The sequence below is a fragment of the Vigna radiata genome, chromosome 10 (genome assembly GCF_000741045.1).
Source record: "Vigna radiata var. radiata cultivar VC1973A chromosome 10, Vradiata_ver6, whole genome shotgun sequence".
In the NCBI taxonomy this organism is placed as follows: domain Eukaryota; kingdom Viridiplantae; phylum Streptophyta; class Magnoliopsida; order Fabales; family Fabaceae; genus Vigna; species Vigna radiata.
In genome coordinates, this window is record NC_028360.1 from 11,689,745 (window position 1) to 11,710,628 (window position 20,884).

General features: G+C 29.9%; 2 protein-coding genes across 2 annotated transcripts; one reads left to right on the top strand and one right to left on the bottom strand.

Annotated features, from left to right (window-relative positions):
• Positions 1-3,871: 3,871 nt before the first annotated feature.
• LOC106775129 (transcription factor bHLH94) lies at positions 3,872-5,597 on the top strand. The gene is made up of 3 exons (XM_014662190.2): positions 3,872-4,515; positions 4,704-5,093; positions 5,180-5,597. The coding sequence occupies exons 1-3, from the start codon at positions 4,024-4,026 to the stop codon at positions 5,261-5,263; spliced, it is 966 nt and encodes a 321-aa protein (XP_014517676.1). The 5' UTR covers positions 3,872-4,023; the 3' UTR covers positions 5,264-5,597.
• A 6,550-nt stretch (positions 5,598-12,147) lies between these two features.
• LOC106775861 (branched-chain-amino-acid aminotransferase-like protein 2) lies at positions 12,148-20,345 on the bottom strand. Its single transcript, XM_014663085.2, has 20 exons — positions 19,926-20,345; positions 19,458-19,556; positions 18,879-18,950; positions 18,333-18,425; positions 17,909-18,046; positions 17,702-17,760; positions 17,320-17,422; positions 16,810-16,998; positions 16,617-16,717; positions 16,379-16,433; positions 16,122-16,208; positions 15,833-15,884; positions 15,186-15,271; positions 14,635-14,688; positions 14,249-14,332; positions 13,759-13,830; positions 13,380-13,460; positions 12,972-13,007; positions 12,516-12,648; positions 12,148-12,233 (listed from the first exon to the last, which is right to left on the bottom strand). Exons 1-19 carry the CDS (start codon positions 20,022-20,024, stop codon positions 12,520-12,522), a joined length of 1,689 nt encoding a protein of 562 aa, XP_014518571.1. The 5' UTR covers positions 20,025-20,345; the 3' UTR covers positions 12,148-12,233; positions 12,516-12,519.
• Between the last annotated feature and the right edge of the window lie 539 nt (positions 20,346-20,884).

Sequence of the window (20,884 nt, forward strand, 5' to 3'; positions counted from 1 at the left end):
AACCATCACATTCACGAAGTTTTAACTTTAAAACCTTCAGAAAAAGAAAACAATCTAACTGGTACAATAAAAAACAGAGCATAACTTGGATCAAAAGAATGACTAATAATACTGTTACATTGTAGTACTATAAAGCAAGGTGACATTAGTGTCCTGAAAAAGAAAAAATATACATTCATAATTAAATGTCTGTTTTTTAACTTGAAATCTGTAGCAACAGTATAAATATAGGACCATGAGAATTTTTTTTAACAATTTTTTAACAATAGGACACGTGTCATCATTTTATTAGTTTGATCTGTTTAAATTTAGGAAAATGATATTTTGACATCAATTTTTGACACTATTTTGACACTGCACACGTGTCAAAACGTGGTTGGACGATTTCAAATTAAAAAAGCTGAAATAAGGGCATATTTGGAAGAAAAAAACCATTTTTTTTTAATTTGAAATCGTCCAACCATATTTTGACACGTGTGCAGTGTCAAAATGATGTCAAAAAATTGGTGTCAAAATATCATTTTCCTTAAATTTATGTTTAAAAAAAGAAAAATTATTCTGACACACTTAAATATTTTACATTCATTTGACATTATCTTTACTTACTTTTTATTCTTTTCTAAAATTACAAAATTTTACACTTTTTTGGATCATTTTATCCTTGTATTCTGTGTCAAATGAATGTAAAAATATGTCATAATATTATTATTCTTAAAGAAATATTTGAAATGAATCCATCACAAACTATTATGTATGCGTTGTCAAAAAATAATTGTTAAAAGATTTTTTTTTTTAATGGGCAAATGTTGAGTCTGAATTTTGCTGAAATGAGTTTGCAAATGGAATCCCTTTGGTATTTTGGAAAATTTGTTTGTTCACGTTAGTTTTGAAGCACATGGATTCTCTGCAAGTTTCTGACGGTGAAAGTGTGGACAAAGTTCTTAACCCTTTTTCTCTCAGCTTTGCAATGCAAGAATCTCTCTCTGACTGCATCAGCTTTTCTTTTCTTCTTTGCATTTTCGCGTTTGTGCTCTGTTTCTCCTATTTCCGACCGTCTTATTACCAAATCACGAACTCCTTTCTCTTTTTGTCTTTCAAATTTCTTCACGCTCCTCTGCTTTACGTGTCTCACACTTCTCCGAATTTGAGGCTCTCAACTCTCCTTGGCCCCCACGCGCACCCTTTATCCTCTTCAATCGTTTTTCGATTTTGGTGGGTTGTTGGAACATTGTAGTGAAGGATACCCATCAGAGCAAGGTAAAATTAAAATCTTTATTTTAGCAAGGGATATTCACGTGCCATTTTTATTTTCTTTCATTTATTTTAATTAATTTAATAAATTTTTCAATTACTTGAAAAGCTAAATTTTTAAATTATACCACAGAATGTTATTTTATTTTTAACCAGTACCTTGTACTTGTTTACTAATTCACTACAAACAATTTCTTATTTGTCTCTTTCTCTCACATTAATGGTTTAATGTTAAATGAAAATAAAGCATCCACCTAACATTTTTATTAATATAGTATACACATTATTGATAATAATAAGTTTGGTTGAACATTGAAAATTCAAATGTCTTAAGGATTTATTCCCTTCCCTCATCGAGGAGATGTATTGAGAGTTAATGATTTAATTATAATTAAATTGTGATTAAGAAAGTATTATAAAAATAAATCAATTATAAACAGCTTTACAATATTAAAATAAAATAAAAAATAAATAAAAGTTGTACAATTCTTAACATTTTATGTACACATTTTAAAAGATATTTAAAATGTACATAAAACTTCGAATCAAACTAATTATATTGTTAGGTTATGTTTTAAAAAATATACCATATAGCTAGCTAATAACAACAATGTTATATGTAAAATAAAGGAGAGAATGATAAAATAATTCAACTTAAAATAAAAAATATAAGTTATAAGTTAATATAAAAAACTAACCTATATGTTTTATAAGATACAAAATTGATAATATTAATGAAATAATCTATACTTGTATGCGTTTCTAGTTAAATGTGTGTTTTATTTTATCTTACAACATTTTAATTTTAAGTTTAAAATAAAACATGAAATTTTGATAAAATCCTTTCAAACTTGGTTTACACTGTATCCTTTATCTTGATTGAAGTTCACTTATTCTAAAATGGTCCTTTAAAAAAAATAACAAATTAATTAGTCCTCGATGTAATGCAGAAAATAGTATAAACACTAACTAATGAAAATACACCTGCTAAATTAATCAATATTTTCTTTTATATTTTCTTTTATTTAAACGTGTGTACATATATATTAATAATACAAATAATCTTTCACTCATTATCAATCACTTGATTAGTATATTTAATAAGGTCAAATATATTATATAATTTCTTTAGATTTCCTATTTTTTTTTTTAAATTTGATTTTCCCCATAAAGCAACTATCTGTGTCTGAACTGTTGGAGAGTCAATGCAGTGAATAGTAACTATAAGGCTTTCTTGTGATCAGTTTTCTTGATTGGATTCCAAATGCTAATTAAGACTAAGACACCTGAGCTATTCTAATTATAATTTAGTTTTTTTTACGTAGACATGCATAATTAATTAAACTTTTACTAATATTTTAATATTTATTTTAAAATATCTTTATCATAAATCTTGTAATAAGATAAAAAATAAAAATGTATTGTTCACCTAACAAGTATTACACGTACAAACGTGATTACATGCTACAATTTTACAGATAAAAGTTAAACATTAATTAAATTTAAGATATTTAAAAAAAATATCATTAAATAATCTAAAAAGAGTTAAACATTTTACTTATATTTTTATATCTTTTCTCAGCATGGAGTATTGTTTTAAGACTTTTTTTTTATTTGCTGTTATTTTTGACAAAAATAGCATTTGTATTGTTATTTTATAATATCAATAAGATATTTAATAATTTTTTATTATATCTTTAAAAATTTATTGTAAGTAATAAAATAAAAAATACAAATGAAAAAAGTATAATTAATATGAATAGTTAGAGATATCAAGAAATAAATAAAAAATCATGAATCTTAATATTTAAATCTACCACCTCTGTAAAATTATTGAATGCAAACATTACAATGGCATGAAATATATTGAAGTTTAGAAATTATGGGATGTTTTGTAGGAGAGTTTACAAGTAATGATTTTTATAACAATTTTGCATAAAAAGTTAAGAAAATTATTAGAATAATGAGAGGAGATAAAGATTAATCTGTCATCTGTATTGAGTTCATTTATATAAGATAACTTACAATCCAAACATATGCTTTTAATCTCATCCATCTTTATTTAATGTTAAACACATAACTTTACACTCAATTTTCTATATAAATTAATTTAGATTTTAAAAATTTATTCTTTTTAAAATTTTATCAAAAAGCTTTGGTTAATGATGTATTTCTATATATATATATATATATATATATATATATATGATTATTTTCTGTATAGTCTTCACCTTATAAGAGGAAGTTTCTGAAAAATAATATCAAAGTTTTGTACTCTCTGAAGTCTAAACTCTAATCCTTATTGTTGCATGCTGTCCAAAAAAATTCTTTATTGTTCCTATTCTTATTCAAATTTGTGTTGGCTTCTATATATATGATACACAAAGGTATTTATTGTTTGTACTTCAACCCCAAAGAATACACATTATTTAAATACATCATTTTAAATTTTTCTCTGTCATTGTCTCTAAAATATATTAAAAACTTAAATTTTATTTAACATTTTAAGTGTATAGTTTATAATTAATTGTATAATAAAATATGCATGAGAAAATAGGAGTGTCTGCTCCTATTTTGTTCTTGTTTTTGGCTACTGTAAAGTCCTAAGACATAGGTGTTCTCTCTATTTCACGTGCAAAGCACTGTCCATTTTGTGTCTTGAGGCCTTTAAAAGCTCAAAAACACTTCTCAATAGCATGCAACTTGCTATTTTCCATCTCCATCTTCTTCATCTTGTTCTTCTTTCAGGGCACCCACATCAAAATTTTGTGCATGTGTTTATCTGAGGGAGAGAGAGGCATGGCTCTAGAAGCAGTAGTGTATCCCCAACCCCAGGATCCGTTTGGCTGTGCAATCAAAGACCTATACAGCTACAACAACATGTTAGAAGCTGCTGCAGCAAACTGGGGTTATGGAGATTTCACCCTTGAAAAAGAAGACCAAGCTTCTGTCACTTTTCTTGACAACCAAACAGAGAATTACTCCCATGGAGAATGGAACTCTTCTCCTCCCTCTTTGTTGCCTCACACCATGAATGCATCAAATCCTCCTTCTTCAGAAACCAGCAACACGCAGAACAACTTAGATACTTCAGTTTCCACCCCAGCTCGCCCCAAACGGCGCAGAACCAAAAGCAGGAAGAATAAGGAAGAGATTGAGAACCAGAGAATGACCCACATTGCTGTAGAACGCAACAGAAGGAAGCAGATGAACGAGTACCTCTCTGTTCTTCGCGCTCTAATGCCTGAATCTTACGTCCAAAGGGTACCAAAAAATGCTTCTGCTTTTCACTTTCTTCAAAGGGAAATCTTCAATTTAATGTCTTTAAGTTTGTTTTGAAGTTGCTTCTGCTTTTCACTTCATCCTAAACATCACTGCTAGTTTGCGTTGTTTTTTACTTGTTTAAAATGGTTAAAGTGTTTCTGTTTTGATTCGATTGATTGGGAATGCAGGGTGATCAAGCATCTATTATTGGGGGTGCTATAAACTTTGTGAAGGAGCTTGAGCAGAGGCTGCAATTTCTTGGTGCTCAGAAAGAGAAAGAGGGGAAACCTGATGTACCATTTTCTGAGTTTTTCTCATTTCCTCAGTACTCAACAAGTGCCAGTGGTGGCTGTGATAACTCTGCAGCCATGAGCGACCAAAAGGGCGAGGTTCAGTCTGGCATTGCTGACATAGAAGTGACAATGGTAGAGAGCCATGCAAATCTCAAAATAAGATCCAAGAAACGACCAAAGCAGCTCTTGAAAATAGTATCTAGTTTGCATGGCATGCGTCTCACAATCTTGCACCTAAACGTTACCACAACTGGGGAAATCGTCCTCTATTCTCTCAACGTCAAGGTTTGTGCTACCTTTCAAAGTGAAAACAATGTTGTAAAAAACATTATGTCTCTTTAAGTGCTGATGTTTTGAAAATGTTGTTGAAGGTTGAAGAAGATTGCAAGCTTGGATCAGTGGACGAGATAGCTGCATCTGTATACGAAATGCTGAACAGAATCCAACAAGAGTGAAAGGGTGAATTAAGATCTGAAGTTGAGCTAATTTAGCCCAATTTTTTTTAACCTGATAAAGACCTTATCATATTTGTTTCTTCTTTGCTTTATTTTTTGTTTTGTTTTGAAGTTGTATCTAATTATTGCAACGGCTGTTCAACTGTTGTTAAGCTACTGAAGCACCTTGATCGATGTGGGGTCCTTGGAGGAAGTTTTTGGTTTATTCCTTCTCACATTGTAGCTACTTCTATTTTTTGATCCTTTTCTCTGTACTTTGGGTGGGGAAGATCGTAGTGTATTCTGCTTCAGACACATTTAAGTGCTCAGTCAATTCAACTACCTTGCTTTAATAGCTGTAGGCCCATCTTAATCTCATTCACAACCCAATTTGTCAAGTTCAATTTCAGAATATCTCTTCGCAACTTTGAATAAAAAAAGAGATAGCCAAAGATTTTACCATTTGCTTGTCACATCCGATTTCTCATATCTAAACATAAAACAGATTCATCTTTCAAATCTATTATGGTAATATTTGTTATGTAGTTATATAAAAATGCCCAAATCCAAAGTAGATTCATTGATCCCTCTTACAGAACGAAGAACAATGTTTCATCCTTATCATCACTAAACTCAACCCACCAATCTACAGATAAATTGATGTCTTATGTTGCATTATTGTAATTAAAATATTAAATGATATCAATTCCATTGTTTATTCCTCAATTTTTTTTTTTCAGTCTTCTTTTTCGTGTCTTTATAATGTTATCCAACTTAAAAGAGAAACTTTTGTACCTTTTACTTTTGTCACAATCCAACCATTTTCCTTTTATCATATTAAATAGACACTTTTGTCATAATCCAAATATTTTCCTTTTATTGATTTAAACTAGTTATGTTTCAAAACTATTCATAAGTTATTTTATTTCTTTTTACATTACTCTTTAAGTTTAGAAACATTATACTCTTTAACAAGGGACACCAATATAATATAATACTAAAAAAGTATAAATACAATTGAAGAAAATCCCATAATTTATTTACTTTTACATCCTTAAAACATTACTCATCACATATTTCTACTTTCTTTTCTTCACTTTGTAAAAATTTAATACACAAATCTTTTTGTTTGTTCTATTGTCGCAAGGAATTGTTTTTGAAAAATGGCACTTTGACATAATTTTCAGAAACAGAGCATGATGATGACAGCTGTTGACTGGAGAAGAAGAGAGAGTGAGAAAAGGAAAAAGAAATAGAAATAAGAGAGTGGAAGTGATTGATTAATGGTGGCTGTTACAGAAAAGTAGCTGAGTTATTATAGGGATCATTCTTCATGCACTCTTTTTTCACTTTCTGGCTCTATAATTTTTTTAATAACTATTGAAAATATGCAAATGATTAGAGCATTGAAGGTAAAAAAACAATGGCCCCATCAAGTTGTACTATATTCGTAGTCGAATTCCTAGGTGAAAAACATAAATAAAAAGAAAGTTGTGTTGTGGTGGGGTCATCGAATAACTCAAATGGTAAAGTTACAAACATAGTTTGAACTATTGTTGAAAAGTGAGCATAAAACCTTTTTGTGGTTAATCTTTTCTTTCATTCTGGGTGATTTGTGTGTTAGCAATTGCTAATGTGATCATTTCAGTCAACAAAAACAGTATAATGTTTGGGTAAAATAAAACCCTTTTCCCTTCCTTCATTCACTTAAAAATCTTATGTGCAATGTGTTTCAGATTCTTTTATGTGCAATGAGTTTTTGTTTTATTGATGATATGTCACGAGTGAATGTTTTTCGAAAGATGCATCATTTTTCTAATGTTATAAGAGCATGTTCTAGATCAAGTATGGGTCAAGAAGCCATCATCATGGTGACTGCATTGCATAAACTCATGATGATAGCTACGTTCCACAGACTCAATTAGCATCATAACAAGAGTACAAAAACTATAAAGTTTTCAACACAATTGACAACTTACATGCTTACATATAAAGGGTGATTTTTTTTTAATTTTTTTTTTACCCCAGAAGGAAAATCAATAGAATTTTCAAAAGGGTTGTTAGAAGTGATACTGAAATAATCAAAGCATGCATAAACTGTTCTTGATGTTTCTAAATTGAAGCGTAATAATACAGAGAGTTCTCGGTAGCTTCTTCTGTAATGAGTCTCATAAAATGGAAGAATCTTGAGCATGATATTTTGATAGGATCTAGATGTAGTGATCACATGAAGTCTAATTCATTCACATTTGAACTTTGTGCATAAAGTAGTGTCAGAAGAAAATGAGTATTATTATTGATAGGAAGATTAAAGAAAAAAGAGTGGAAAGCACAGGATAAGAGGGTAAAAGATAAGATGATGATAGTGCGATTGATGTCCTTTGCAGATTTTACTGTCCTTTGCAATATATGTTAGGTCCAGTCTCCTATTTTTAAATGTCAGATTCTAAATCAATGGTACCAACGAGGCTCTTTGTAAACTCCACCAAAATATACATATTATAATAACAATTCATTGGTTGTTCATGAAACTCTCCAGGCTTGTCTTTTGGAAGATTCCAACTCTAACACCTATTTGTCTTCTTCTTCCTGTTCTCTTCCTCCCCAACATTCACTACATATATTCCAACCCATTAAACATCAAATTTTAATCTTTTCGAAATTAAACCACTACCAACATCTCACAAAACATAGTCATTTTGTTCCTTTCCACTCTGTCTGTCTTAAACTTCACAAAATGTTATTTTGGAGACCAATTAACTTGAGAAAATGCAGGTTTACAAGTCCTAAAGTTTTTGAATGGAAAAAGTGGTGTTAAGAACCGTTTATACAAAGACAGAGAGAATAGGGTTGGGTTGCAGCTTTGAGGAAAATGGGAAAGAAACAAAAAGAGTTGCAAGTGTTTGATTTGCAGCGTATACTCATACTGAGAGTGAGAGAGAGAGAGTTATAGAGAAGTAGCAGAGAGACAGAAGATAGTGACTTTCTTTCTTTTGTTTGTGTGATAGAAAATACAATAGAATAAAGTAAAAAGACATAAAGCTATTTATTAGAACGATGACAATCACCCCATAACTGGAAATGACATAAAAGTGGAGAAAGACTCTAATAATTGAAGTGAATGCTATTATGCACTGAATTGGTCCACATCAAACTTCCTCTTTTCTTATTAATCAATGTGTCTCCACTTCTTAACAAACAACCATACCAGATAAAAAGTACCATATACTCCTTTTCTTTCAAACACAAGCAATGTCTGTTGAGAATTTAAGAGTGAGTTTAAGTCTCATATCAAATAGAAATGAGAATGAGAAAGTAAAACACGGTATAAAATTAAAGATACATTAATCTATCGTTTTAACATATTATCTGTTTTAGACTAAATTTTGAAGGTTTGCTTTTGGTATTATTTTAAAAAACTTTTTATCAATGAAGGTATTTATATATGGATAAACTCTTGTCCAACTCTACTTTTATTCAATGTGGAACTTTGTTTGCACTCCAACAATATCTTCATATATTATTAGTTAATGTCTCTAGTTTTGAGTGATAGATGCATGAGATGGTTGGTATATTCTGATCTCATTTGAATGAATGTTCATCACAATCAGCCAAAAGAGAATAAAAATAGTTGAGGCTGGCCCAAACATATTCTTTCTTGCTGTGTAATAATGAGGCTTTTCAGAAAAGTTCAATTATTGTAGCCCAAACTCTGTTGGGCCCGAAGCTCCAATTCCATGACGCGACAGCATTATCAAATCCACGAAAAATACTCAAATTCTTTCTATTTCCATTGCTTTATCAGTGTTTTGTTGATAAATTAAACTTGCACATATTTTCTAACATTTGTTTGAGTTAAAAATTTAACTCTCAGTTTAAGTCTTATATTTATAAATATATTGTAATTTGTCTAATAAATGAAGAAGTTTAAAACAAGACATAACTTAATTTTGGTTCAAAAATTCAATATTTTAACAAGTTATGTTTTTACAAAATTCACTTATGTCGAATTTAAAGTACTTTATGAATAACTTGTTTGATTTAATTTAAACTCATTCTTCTTGCTCTCATAAATTAAAGCTGCCATGCTTATAGATTCTTATTCCTTTCATTTTGATCTTTGTACTATCTGCAGGCAATACAGATAGAGTGCAATGTCTTTATACTTTTGTTTTAGAAATCCATGTATTTTTTTCCTACATTCTTTATCAATTATTATTCTAATTACTTGACAAGAATTTAAAATAAAAACACCTAATATTATATTATTCTTTTCATTTTTTAAAATGTTATTTAAAGATAAAATCGTAATAGAAAAAACTTCAAAATTCATAATACTTTACAATTTAAATAATTCATCTTCCGACACATATGTTATTATAATTTTCTTATTTCTTTAATAATTATTATTTGGACACTTGTAAATAGAATAGCTCCAAAAATATCTTTTAAACAAATTAATGATACATGCATGATCCATTATTTTTCATAGACTCTATTTTAGGTTTCATCTGAAATATTTTGAAATTTTAACTTAATCTATTAATCTACCTAAAAACATCTTTCAAAATTAGAGTGTTTATATAGGTTTAATTAATGAAATGATAGGTCAAGAAGAAAGAACTTTAATAAAAGTAAACCAAAATACATACAAGTATTAAATAAGGGTACCGGTACAATGATACGTACACATGTCGATTATACTCAAATGACAATGTTTTTTTTTTCTTTTAAAACTACCATCACTCGTTACAAAACAGTGTTATTTGAATGTAATTGACACGAATGCGTGTCATTGTATCAACACCCTTTACAATAATTGTTTGTAAAAATGGAATTTTTTTTTTTATGATATTAGTCTACTTTTAAAATTCTTAACACAAATGTCTATTTCTAAAGTCAAATCTAATCTTTTTTTATAACTTATTTAAATACACGTTTGCAATAATACATTCAAATATAATAAAAAAAGTTATCTTCTTTACTGACTTTCTTTCTTTTCATGTACGTTAATATATATTCACATGTAATTAGTTTTTTTAAAGAATTCTTTATTGTTGTAGGGAGTGGTAACCAATAGTTTGGAAAGCTAATATAATATATTCAAAATATACGTATTACTATTATCATTAATAAAGAATATAATTTAATATAATTATAATTATGAATAAATTACTCGTATTTATTTAAATTATTGTAATTCCTTCTTTTAATTTATTGATAATTAAATTAAAACTAAAATTTTCAAATATGTAATTATTAAAATCAAAATCAATAAAAAAATAGAATAGAATATTTTCTTTCATGTTTATTTATGTTATTTAAAAAAATTATACATACATTTCTAAAAAAAATAAAAATTAGAACACTTGAATTAGTTAGATTATCAAAATTTGAAAAGAAAATTAAGATATACCTATTCAAATTTTTATATTTCAAACATTGCATATAAAAAATATTCATGAGAAAAAAATAAAAGGTCGTATATAGCAAATATCATACTATAAAACTGACATTTAATTGTGACCTGAGTCTGAAAAGAGTTACTTTGTTTTTTTCTTTTTCAAAAGTGGAATACAATAAGTAATAAATAAGTAGAAATAATAAGTTTGTTTTTACTTTTTTTTTTCCTTTAAAAATAAAATGAAAAAAATAAGATATGTGAAAAAACAAACTTAGGCTCAATGCAAAGGATCCATCCAAGTGTCATATATAATCACTGTTTATAAGGTATGTCATGTCATTAGAATAATTTATTACAACTTTATTATTTAGTGTTAGGAATTAAATTTGAGATGAAAAAAGTATACCAATATATCATTTTCAATTTCTTATATGTATAATCTAGTCTCTACTTTTCTTATTAGTATCTATACTTTTAATACATTTAATAAAAAAATAGTTAAATAATTCCACTTTTTATATTTTTTAATGTCTTAAAGACATTGTTCATCTAAGTATATTTAAATAAAAAGTCTTGTTATCGAATAGGCAATAGCCTTTCCAATTACATAAAAGATAGAATAAACTAATAAAATAGATCAGTTACTAATCAAACTATCTTGTTAACAATAAGGATCCCCACAATTTTATGTTTATCATAATTTACAAGTAATAAGAAGAGAACTCGTCAAAATTCACCCAATTCTATAACTTCATTTCAAAAGCTTTTCACCACAAATTGATTATTTCTTTTATACTAATACTACTACTAATAATAATAATACAAAAAAAATTAATGAAGTACAATAAATAACGTTTTGCTTAAAACAATATTTTTGTGTCTATTCTGAGTCCAATGAAATGTGTATAAAAAAAAAAATCATATTTTAACACCAATTTTTGACACTATTTTGACACTGCACACGTGTCAAAATGTGGTTGGATGATTTCAAATTAAAAAAAACTGAGACAAGAACATATTTGAAAGAGAAAAACCAAAGTTTTTTTTTTTAATTTGAAATCGTCCAACCACATTTTGACACGTGTGCAACGTCAAAATTGTGTTAAAAAATTGGTGTTAAAATATCATTTTCTATACAAAAAAAACTTGTTTCATAAATCATATGCTAAAATTAAATTATGTACAAGTTAATTTGAATTTATGAAAGATTTTTCTTTTCACATGAACTTCCTTAAAAATAAATTTTAATATATAAAGACTTATTTTATTTATTAATATTGATTCAACTCAGTCAATTTTGAATTCATAATCAATTCTACAAGTGAAATCGAACTTCCTATCATTTAGCTAAAACCATGTTGACTAGTCAATGATTAAGAAAAAGTTAACTCGAAACCAAACTCAACCTTAACAAGCTCTAATGGAACAACGAACTTTTTAATTCCCTCCAAAGAAAAAAAGAGTTTGTTTTTTGCTAATTTATTGAATACCAGAAAAGCCATTTTTTTTTTCTGAGGGGAAAATGCTTCCATATATGTAGCTTTTCGCAATGTGCAGCAGCATTTTCCTGTCGCTTACAACTGCAATCTACAAGAGATGAAGAGAAAAAAGGGATTATGAAAAATTTTAAGACCAAAAAAGTCTAAATTTTTTTTAAGATAACGATACTTTCGTAATATTTTTTGACAATATTTTAACATCATTTACGTATCATTGTCTGATTAGTTTATGGTGATGTTTATGATTATTATTATTAATTGTAGAATAATTTTAAAACAATCAGAAAATAATACGTAGATAATATTAAAATGTTATCAAAGTATTATTATTCTTTTTCTTTTAAGAGAAAAGGAGGAAAAGATGCTAAACCTTTTCAAGTCTTAACATAGTTTGGTATAGGTATACCAGACCCTTCTGTCAACTTTTTATATGCAGCCTGCAATCTTCTAGTGATTGCTCCAACTTCTCCATTGCCAATTATGCGACCATCAACCTTCACAACCTAAAGAAAAATCCAATAAATTTTAATCTCATTCCATAGAACTCATTCTGCCAAAGTTAAATATGTTTTTAGTCTCCAAACTTTCATACGTCTTCAAATTTTAAAATTAAATAAATATAATCTTTTTAACTCAATTATTTTAACTTTTAACACGTATCATTGCATTAAAAAGACATGTACATTCAGTTTTAAAATTTAAAGAATAAAATGTATCAAAGTTTAGACAAATTCTGATTTCATACTAAGATTTAAAGACTAAGAACATATTTAATCCTTAAATGTATGGTCAGATTCAATTGAAAAGGTATATAACTGGAACTTACTGGGCTCAGTTCTCCCATTGTTCCAGTTGTCCAGACCTGCAAGATAGTCTTCTAGCTATATAACTCAACATAATATATATGTATAATCGTACAATTTTTGCAGAAATAATTTATATGTTAAAAATAATACATTAATATAAAATTATCAAATAAGAAAATGATTAGAACAGTATAAGATACTTATAACAGTAGAAGTTGAGAGTTGAATATTAATGAACTGAGTATATATTTTCTAATTTAAAATAGTTACTGTGAAGGAAATAAACTTACCATGGTAGTTTATGACTAGATGATGGAGTAAAACTATTTATAGTGTCAGTGTATGGTCTTTTTATTTTCATAAGTTAATCCTTAATATTTTATAGCAATTTTTGTTTAGAAATGTATTTTGAAATTGTATACGGGAACCTCATCTGCAGTATGAACTTCTGACAAGCTGATTCTGCGCTCCTCTAAGATTAACTGTTCTTTCACAACAAGGTCCATCACCTAAAATTGCAAACCAGAACAGTCCAATCAATGCCAAAGTACACTTCATTGATAAGCATAACTTAGAATGAATTACAAACCTAAACTTTTCTAGTGTTCTACTCCATTTCCTACCAAAAACAAGTTATTATTTGCCAACACAATGGCACTCTGATAAACAAAATCAGATGCTGAATAAAAGCACTTCTTGTAGCTGAAACTGGTATCAGGTGTCATCTGATACTTCACTCCCAACATAAATGTTACAATGTATACAGAAATTGGTTTAAAAACAACAGGATGATTGTACACAGCTTACAGTTGCACGAGTAATGCCAGGAAGACAGTAATCGGCATGAGGTGTCAAAACACGGCCTTTTTTAACCACGAACTGCAGACAGAAGAACAATAAATGAGTTGAAGTGTTCCAGAAATTAGATCCTGTACTATCTATGTTGCAAATAAACCTTGTTGCAAAAACAAAACCCTGTGATCCTTCTCAAAAAGGGGGTCTTGAACAGGATTTTGTTTCCCTGAACACTGCAAGGTGATGACAAACCAACAACGTATCTGCTGCATCTCACATCATAAAAGGATGTGATTTCACATCTTACGAGCCATACACTGAGTTTACTAAATTTTCATTGGCACAAGTCAAAGTTATCCATGCTCACTCTTTTTAAAACAATATAGTTTTGTGTAGATTAGTAGTCCAAAGCTTTGACTCCAAGAAATATCTGTGTTGGTTGCTACCTAGTACAATGAAAATAAAGAGTTCTTTGACAGTAAGGGTAAATTTGAGGACATACAATGTTAGTTGCATTGGTTTCTGACAAATAACCATCTTGGTCAAGCATGATTGCGTCATCTGCTTTTGCATTATTGCCTTCAATCTGCACTAGGCCAAGAATAATATTTTAGTAATGAAGTAAGATATATCACTAAGACAGGATATTAGTAAGACAAGATGCTAGAAATAAGGATATTAGTAAATAAACATAACTCATTTTCGTTTTATGATACAACATTATCCAAAATACTCCATAATAATGATAATAAAACAAGGATTACCATGTTAAACTAACTTAACAACCATAATTGTTACAACTAGAAATCATCTACTACTAATAACAGTAATTAGCGCATTTTGGTTGAACGCTACTTTTAAACAATCTTGAGAAGAACAGGAAAATACCTTTGCAAGTATGTTATTGAGAAGATTATTGTGATGAATCTTTGAATCCAAGTTCTGGTAAAAAAAATAAAAATAAAGAAAAGGGGATGGAACAAAGTCAATTGATTAAACTAAGGTTTAGATCAAACAGAACATTAAAGGTTGAATGGATCTCATTCTTTTATATGACAGTATAAAGCTACCCATAATAATAATAATTACAATGGCATTAAGCTCTTCAACTAAATAGCATTAAATATTTTGTAGGTCTTTCTTTGCCAGCACAAACCAGGAATAGGTAATGTATTTAGTGATAACACCACAACACATCTTTATATTTTCTACTTATTTTGTCCTTCTTTCATCCTGTTTATGCACTTGTCAAAATTTCCATATGATTATAGCTTTTGTTAAGCACCTCTCTTTTTTTCTATCTATATTATCCAATGCTTATATTTTTTGGGGGGAAAGAATAAAACTCTCTGATGGAAAACCAAGTCATTCAAATGTTCTCCAATGTATAAAATGAAAGAAAACCATGATAATAAATAAGTATACAAGCAGAAACTTACATTTGGTGAATTACGGCGTGTTGTAGCAGTTACAAGAGCTATACCACGGGTATTATCATACACTGGGGGTTTCCATTCAGCAAGCACTGCATATATTAAAAAGAACCAATATAGTATAAAATGATTAACCATTTCAAAAAGCAGTGATAGACAAGGTAAACTATACATGGAAACACACTAAAATGTCCTTTTGTATTCTCCATAAATGAACCACAATGTTTTCATATTTTATAGGGTAAACAACACCATGGAAGTAAAATGCATGTTGGAGACATAACAAATATAAAACTCACCTATGCAAGCTCTTTTTTCCCTTCTTTAATTTTTGTATTGACCAGTCACTTTAAGATTGTGTTCGATCTGCTATTAGTAGTCTAATATTTTCATTATTCATTTCATTCTTTTTGTCAGTTTTCTATTCTCTATCATGTTTTTCTTACTTCTGTACTTTTAACTTAGAGCACCTCATGGGGAAATACTTGACTTGATCCCCTTCTAAAATCCCTTTTAACATTACAAAAATCATATACAAACTGTCATAGGTCAATTTGAAAACTTCAATTCGCTCAATAATGCAGAAATTGGTATATAAAAACTGTTCAGGAGTATAATAATGTTACTTATTTGGCAAAGGGATAGGAAGTTACCAATTAATGTACAGCCATAAAGATTGAATGCTGGGCTCATCCCAGAAGAAACCTGGGTAAACAGAATATTCTTTCTACTTTAGTTAAAACAAGAATGCTCCATAGAAAGGAACTTTAATACAATTTATCTCATCTTTGTTCATATACTAATATATTATTAAAATTATGAACCTGCTCCCATATAATGCTGAGCACTGCCATGTGAATGGTGATGAAACAAAATTTGACGAATTATTATCTTTAAGAAATTATTTAGCTCGCTGAAATGATAAGTGAGAGATAGTAAAACCTTTTTCCCTCGTGTTAGGGAAAGCCGTATGTGTGAATTGTCAAACATGCCATTCCTAATCAAAGTTCTGAAAATTGCTTCCTTTATCTGCAATTTTTTGAACATTCATCATGATGATAACTGAAAAAATAGCAATTAGCACATAGCTTTTAAAAGAAAAACAGAATCATCTGACAAAAAGCCTATCGGGATAACTAGCAAAGAGTGTTTCAACTGACACATGCTAGATAGATGAACTGAATGCATGTAAGACTCACCTCATCCCGATTAGGAACATTTTCAAAAGCTAAAGCCTTTGCTGAATCAAATAACCTATAAGAAACAAGAAATGCAAGATGACATATCATGAGTATTTCAATTATTGCATTACCTATAATCATTCAATTTATTGCATTACTATTGAGTTATGTAATCAACTGATCAGATAGAACATTATTGGAATAATGTTATAGCATAACATATAAACTATTCAATTTCTTAGTTTTGTGACATCACCTGTCTAGATGCTCCTCAAGCTTAAATATCTTTCCATTATACACCCGAAGTCCCTCCCAAACCGAGTCACCTCCTTGGACTACTGAATCAAATACAGAAACCTGATAGATCACAGGGTAATATTTTCAAACCCTGAGAATCTGTACATCAATCACATAAATCTGAACCTTTTAATTGCCATACAACTAATTACCTTAGCACTATCACGAGGTACAATCTCGTCACCAACCCAAGCAAGCAATTTCTCATTTGCAGGAACAGGAAGATCGGGAGTAGGTAAAGGAGAGCTCAGAAGAGATGATTTTTTCTTCACATGACGCCGAAGCATCTTATACAGGGGTAGACTTTGTTCCAACAAATTGTACAGAGAAAAAGGAAATGGCTGAAAAGAAGTTTAAACTTTACAGCTTAACTATAGTCATGGTTTTTGTCACCTATGCCAGTCAAGGTACCTCACCCCTTTACACTTGAAAAATAACCTTGTCTTAAATTTTGTATCCTCCAAAATTTTTATGGGAAAAGCAAGAACAAACATAAGTTCATAATGAGCACCCAATTTCAAATCTAATCTCTGTTATTAGGTAAAAAAATGGCAATTAGCAATGGAGCAAACAACATCCAAATACTAATAATAACTCAAACAAAATAACATCATGGATTCTCCATAAAAGACTAATAGAACATGATAAAAACAACCAAATACCTCTGGATACTTTCTAGGTTTCTCAAAACCAGTAGATTTATGCACAGTCTTGTACCACCAAGGGGCCCACAAGCCATCTATTTCCTTTGGACCTGCTTCCCACCTAGAATGTATTGTTGCAGAATAAGAATAACTGCAATATTGTTTTGTTTGAACGCTAAATGGCAACTTGATCAATGCCTTAACAAAAGTTTCCAGTTTCCAAAGAAAAATGACCAAAACTCCAATGAACATAATTTAAAAGGAATTCATAAAGTAGCACGGCCTATTTTTTGGGTGCATTAATGTAGCTTTAGTGATAAACTCATCCCCCTTGACTTCCTCTCAGTGATTTTAACTTTGTTGGGGGAATTTATGTAAAGGGTAAAAGAAATCTACATACTTGAGCATAGCAGGTTGAAAGGGAATCTCCAGATCATCACAGAGACCACGTAGGGTAGCCTGCAAATCAACAAGATCATGAGACTAATGCAAGATAATTACAAAATAATATTTAAAGCCATATTTGAAGTTAGTTTGTAAATATTATTATCTAGTCTTCCAACTAAACAAAAACCAATCAAGCATGTTCAGAAAGCTCAGATAATACCTCAGGATCTTGTTGAAGTTCTGCAGCATCAATAACAGGTGGTGCCTTTCCAGTCTCACGAAGTTCATTGTATATACAAACCAGCTCTGCCAAACCCAACTCATAGAAAGATGGAGGGACAACCTTATCAAAGGATGGCTGAACATACACAATTGAGTGAAGCACACAAGAACTATCACGCAGTAGCCATAGACATAAATAACCACAAAATACCATAAAATTTGATAAAATATTTGCAACACCCTGTATGCATTATTAATGAAACACAAAGCTCATAGGCTTTTTCACAAGCCAACTCTTTTTAAAGTAGATTTATGATAGATCTTTATGCTTTTGGACCAACACTACATATGCATATGACAAGAACATGCAGAACTGGCTATTATTTTAGTGACAAACAAGTAATAAATGAAAGACATTTTACCAATATATCAAGAGGATTTCTTATCAGAATGAAGTGCTTTCCTTTCTTCATTAGATCACCAGTCAAACCTTGTAAGCGTTGCTTTGATATATGCTGAAAACAGCAAAAGATAAATAATGAAGTAGAAGAAAACAAACTTGGTTTTGATAACACAGCTAAGGCTCAACATAAACTAATTATTATGGGTATTTTCATCTGGATCAATGAATCAGCTTCCTTCCACCTCCTCAAACAGACTCGTGTTGATTTATTTGGACACATGCCAGTTGTGGGACCTTCCTAGACCAAAACCAATTCCTAGCCAACTAAACTACTTGCATAATTTAGAGCATAACAGCAAAAGATGTAGACTTTTTGTAACAATTGAAGCTTCTGCTTCAGTTTCTTTGACTTTGTGCAGAGTTACCCCATCACAAAATTAGAATGAGACACAGGAATATAAAGTTAATAGTACAATACCTCCTGTCATTGAAGTAAATGGTCATAATGTTCTTCTATTTATACATTTTTTTAGAAAATGCGTATCTCAAAAGATACATTGTTTACCTTGCAGAATCTATATTTCTTCCTTCCTGGACCAAAAATTATGTCAGTAGTGACCTTATTTCCATCAGATTCCTGTTACATTTGAAACACCAACAATTTTCAATATGAAGCATGGGAAGAGGACACTACAAGAGACACACAGGATAATTATAATAAATGATAGCTGAAGAAGCATTGCAAGTTAATTTTAGAGTTCAGTATGTAGAGCTTGCTGAAGGCAGAATCTTCAGAACTCAATTAAGAAAAAATGACCATAAAGAACTTGAAGCTACTTTTATACTTCCACTCTAGATCAGAGATGCTTATATTTTTCAGAATTCTCACATTCTACGAAACACCCTCTACATTTAATAAAGCATCATTTTCCCCACCAAACAAACAAAAAAATTGTTTATCATCACTATAGACAGTCATTTTAAATATACCAGGCTGACAGAACAATGATTGAGTGAACAGAGATAAGTTAAAGTGCTGAGAATAATTTAATAAAAGCATAATCAAATCAACCTAGTTCTCAGCACCAACTACAAGACGATTAGAGGAGAGGTAATGAAGGAGGGCATTTTGTGACAGATATACCATTTTTGAGAGTAGCTCCTCTCTATACGGTCTATCAAGACCTGTTACTCTAAGGAAATTTGCATAGAGAGGCTCATCAAGCACTTCTATGTCATCCCTCTGCGTAGCACAAATGAAAACACCTTAATCAGGAACAGGATTCTCGAGTAATCATCAATAACAAAGCACGATTTCAATCAATTAATGGAATCATTAATCTATCAGCAGAATACTAGGTACACATTTGTTGAAACTGACAAAATCAAAAGAATAATAACAAGAACTTGTCATCACCGTCATCATCAAAAGAAAACATCATCAAACTACAACATCGTTTTCTTATCATATAAAGTCTGCTACAACCACTGGACAAATCATGATGAAAAATTTAAACAAAAAAAAAGGTAAAATTATGCAATATGTTAATTCCTTGTTTGCACCCAACAAAATACATTGGCAAGAAAAAAGGTGAGAGTGAGAGAGAGACACCTGAGCAAAAGAATACATGAGACTGGTACTGAGGGATCTTGGAGCAGACCATGAGTGAATCACCTCCACTTCACTCTCCGCCATCTCTGATTTCACCATGCAAAGCTAAGCCTTTCTTTCTGATTCAACTTGATTAGAATATTATCAGTAACAGTGATGATGGAATCCACTGGATTGCCACTTTTCTTTATGAGAATCACAACACAACAGAATATAAAAAGATGGGTCCAAATCTCGGAACAGGAACCAACAAATTCCGAGGAATCTCAAAGGAGTTAAGATAAATTTTGAGATGACTTTAGAGGCAAAAGAAACATGGTAATTAGGAAAGTACTATGGTCTGGTAGTAATTAATTTTTACTAGTTAGTAGATGAGGTTGACACATGAGAGATGCATTTTGTTTGGCTTTTTGTCTTTTACTGCCATTGTTGCTAAAATTTGGAATTGCATAGAGAAGATGAAAAGTGTTTAGATTTTGATTAGAATGCCATATAAAGTAACGCCTAGATTTTGAACAAGAGAGACTAAAAAGAGTTTATTACTAATTATTATCTGTACTACCCTTTTTAGATATACAACTATTTCATAATCTTAATATAATCCACCCCCATAAAATGAAATGAATAGAAAATTATTTACATTCCATTCATATGAAAAACAAAGATTAAAGTTTATACCTTTTAACCAAAAGAAGAAAAATTTTCCACTGATTAGGGGTTTTCTGAAATTTGAAGTAATCAAAGATCAGAGCTTGCAATTACTTTTTGCTACCAAACAATAAAATTTGGTTGTCACAACTTTTCGACAAGCAATGATAATTCCTTTTCACAAAATCATTGCTTGTCAACAAAAGCACATCACTTAATTCGTTGCGCAGACGTGTTATCCACTGTATTGTCCGATATCATCCCCCAAACATGTCCTTACCTAGTTTTTATTTTATTTTAATAAACAATTA

What these genes read in the sequence shown, in the direction of transcription:
- LOC106775129 (XM_014662190.2), top strand. Translation starts at nt 4,024, where the DNA reads ATGTGTTTATCTGAGGGAGAGAGAGGCATGGCTCTAGAAGCAGTAGTG. An exon ending in CTGAATCTTACGTCCAAAGG is followed by an intron (nt 4,516 to 4,703) that starts GTACCAAAAAAT and finishes TTGGGAATGCAG; the next exon opens with GGTGATCAAGCATCTATTAT. An exon ending in TCTATTCTCTCAACGTCAAG is followed by an intron (nt 5,094 to 5,179) that starts GTTTGTGCTACC and finishes ATGTTGTTGAAG; the next exon opens with GTTGAAGAAGATTGCAAGCT.
- LOC106775861 (XM_014663085.2), bottom strand. Translation starts at nt 20,024, where the DNA reads ATGGTGAAATCAGAGATGGCGGAGAGTGAAGTGGAGGTGATTCACTCA. An exon ending in AGAAATATAGATTCTGCAAG is followed by an intron (nt 18,426 to 18,878) that starts GTAAACAATGTA and finishes TGCTGTTTTCAG; the next exon opens with CATATATCAAAGCAACGCTT. An exon ending in CTTGAGGAGCATCTAGACAG is followed by an intron (nt 16,434 to 16,616) that starts GTGATGTCACAA and finishes TGTTTCTTATAG; the next exon opens with GTTATTTGATTCAGCAAAGG.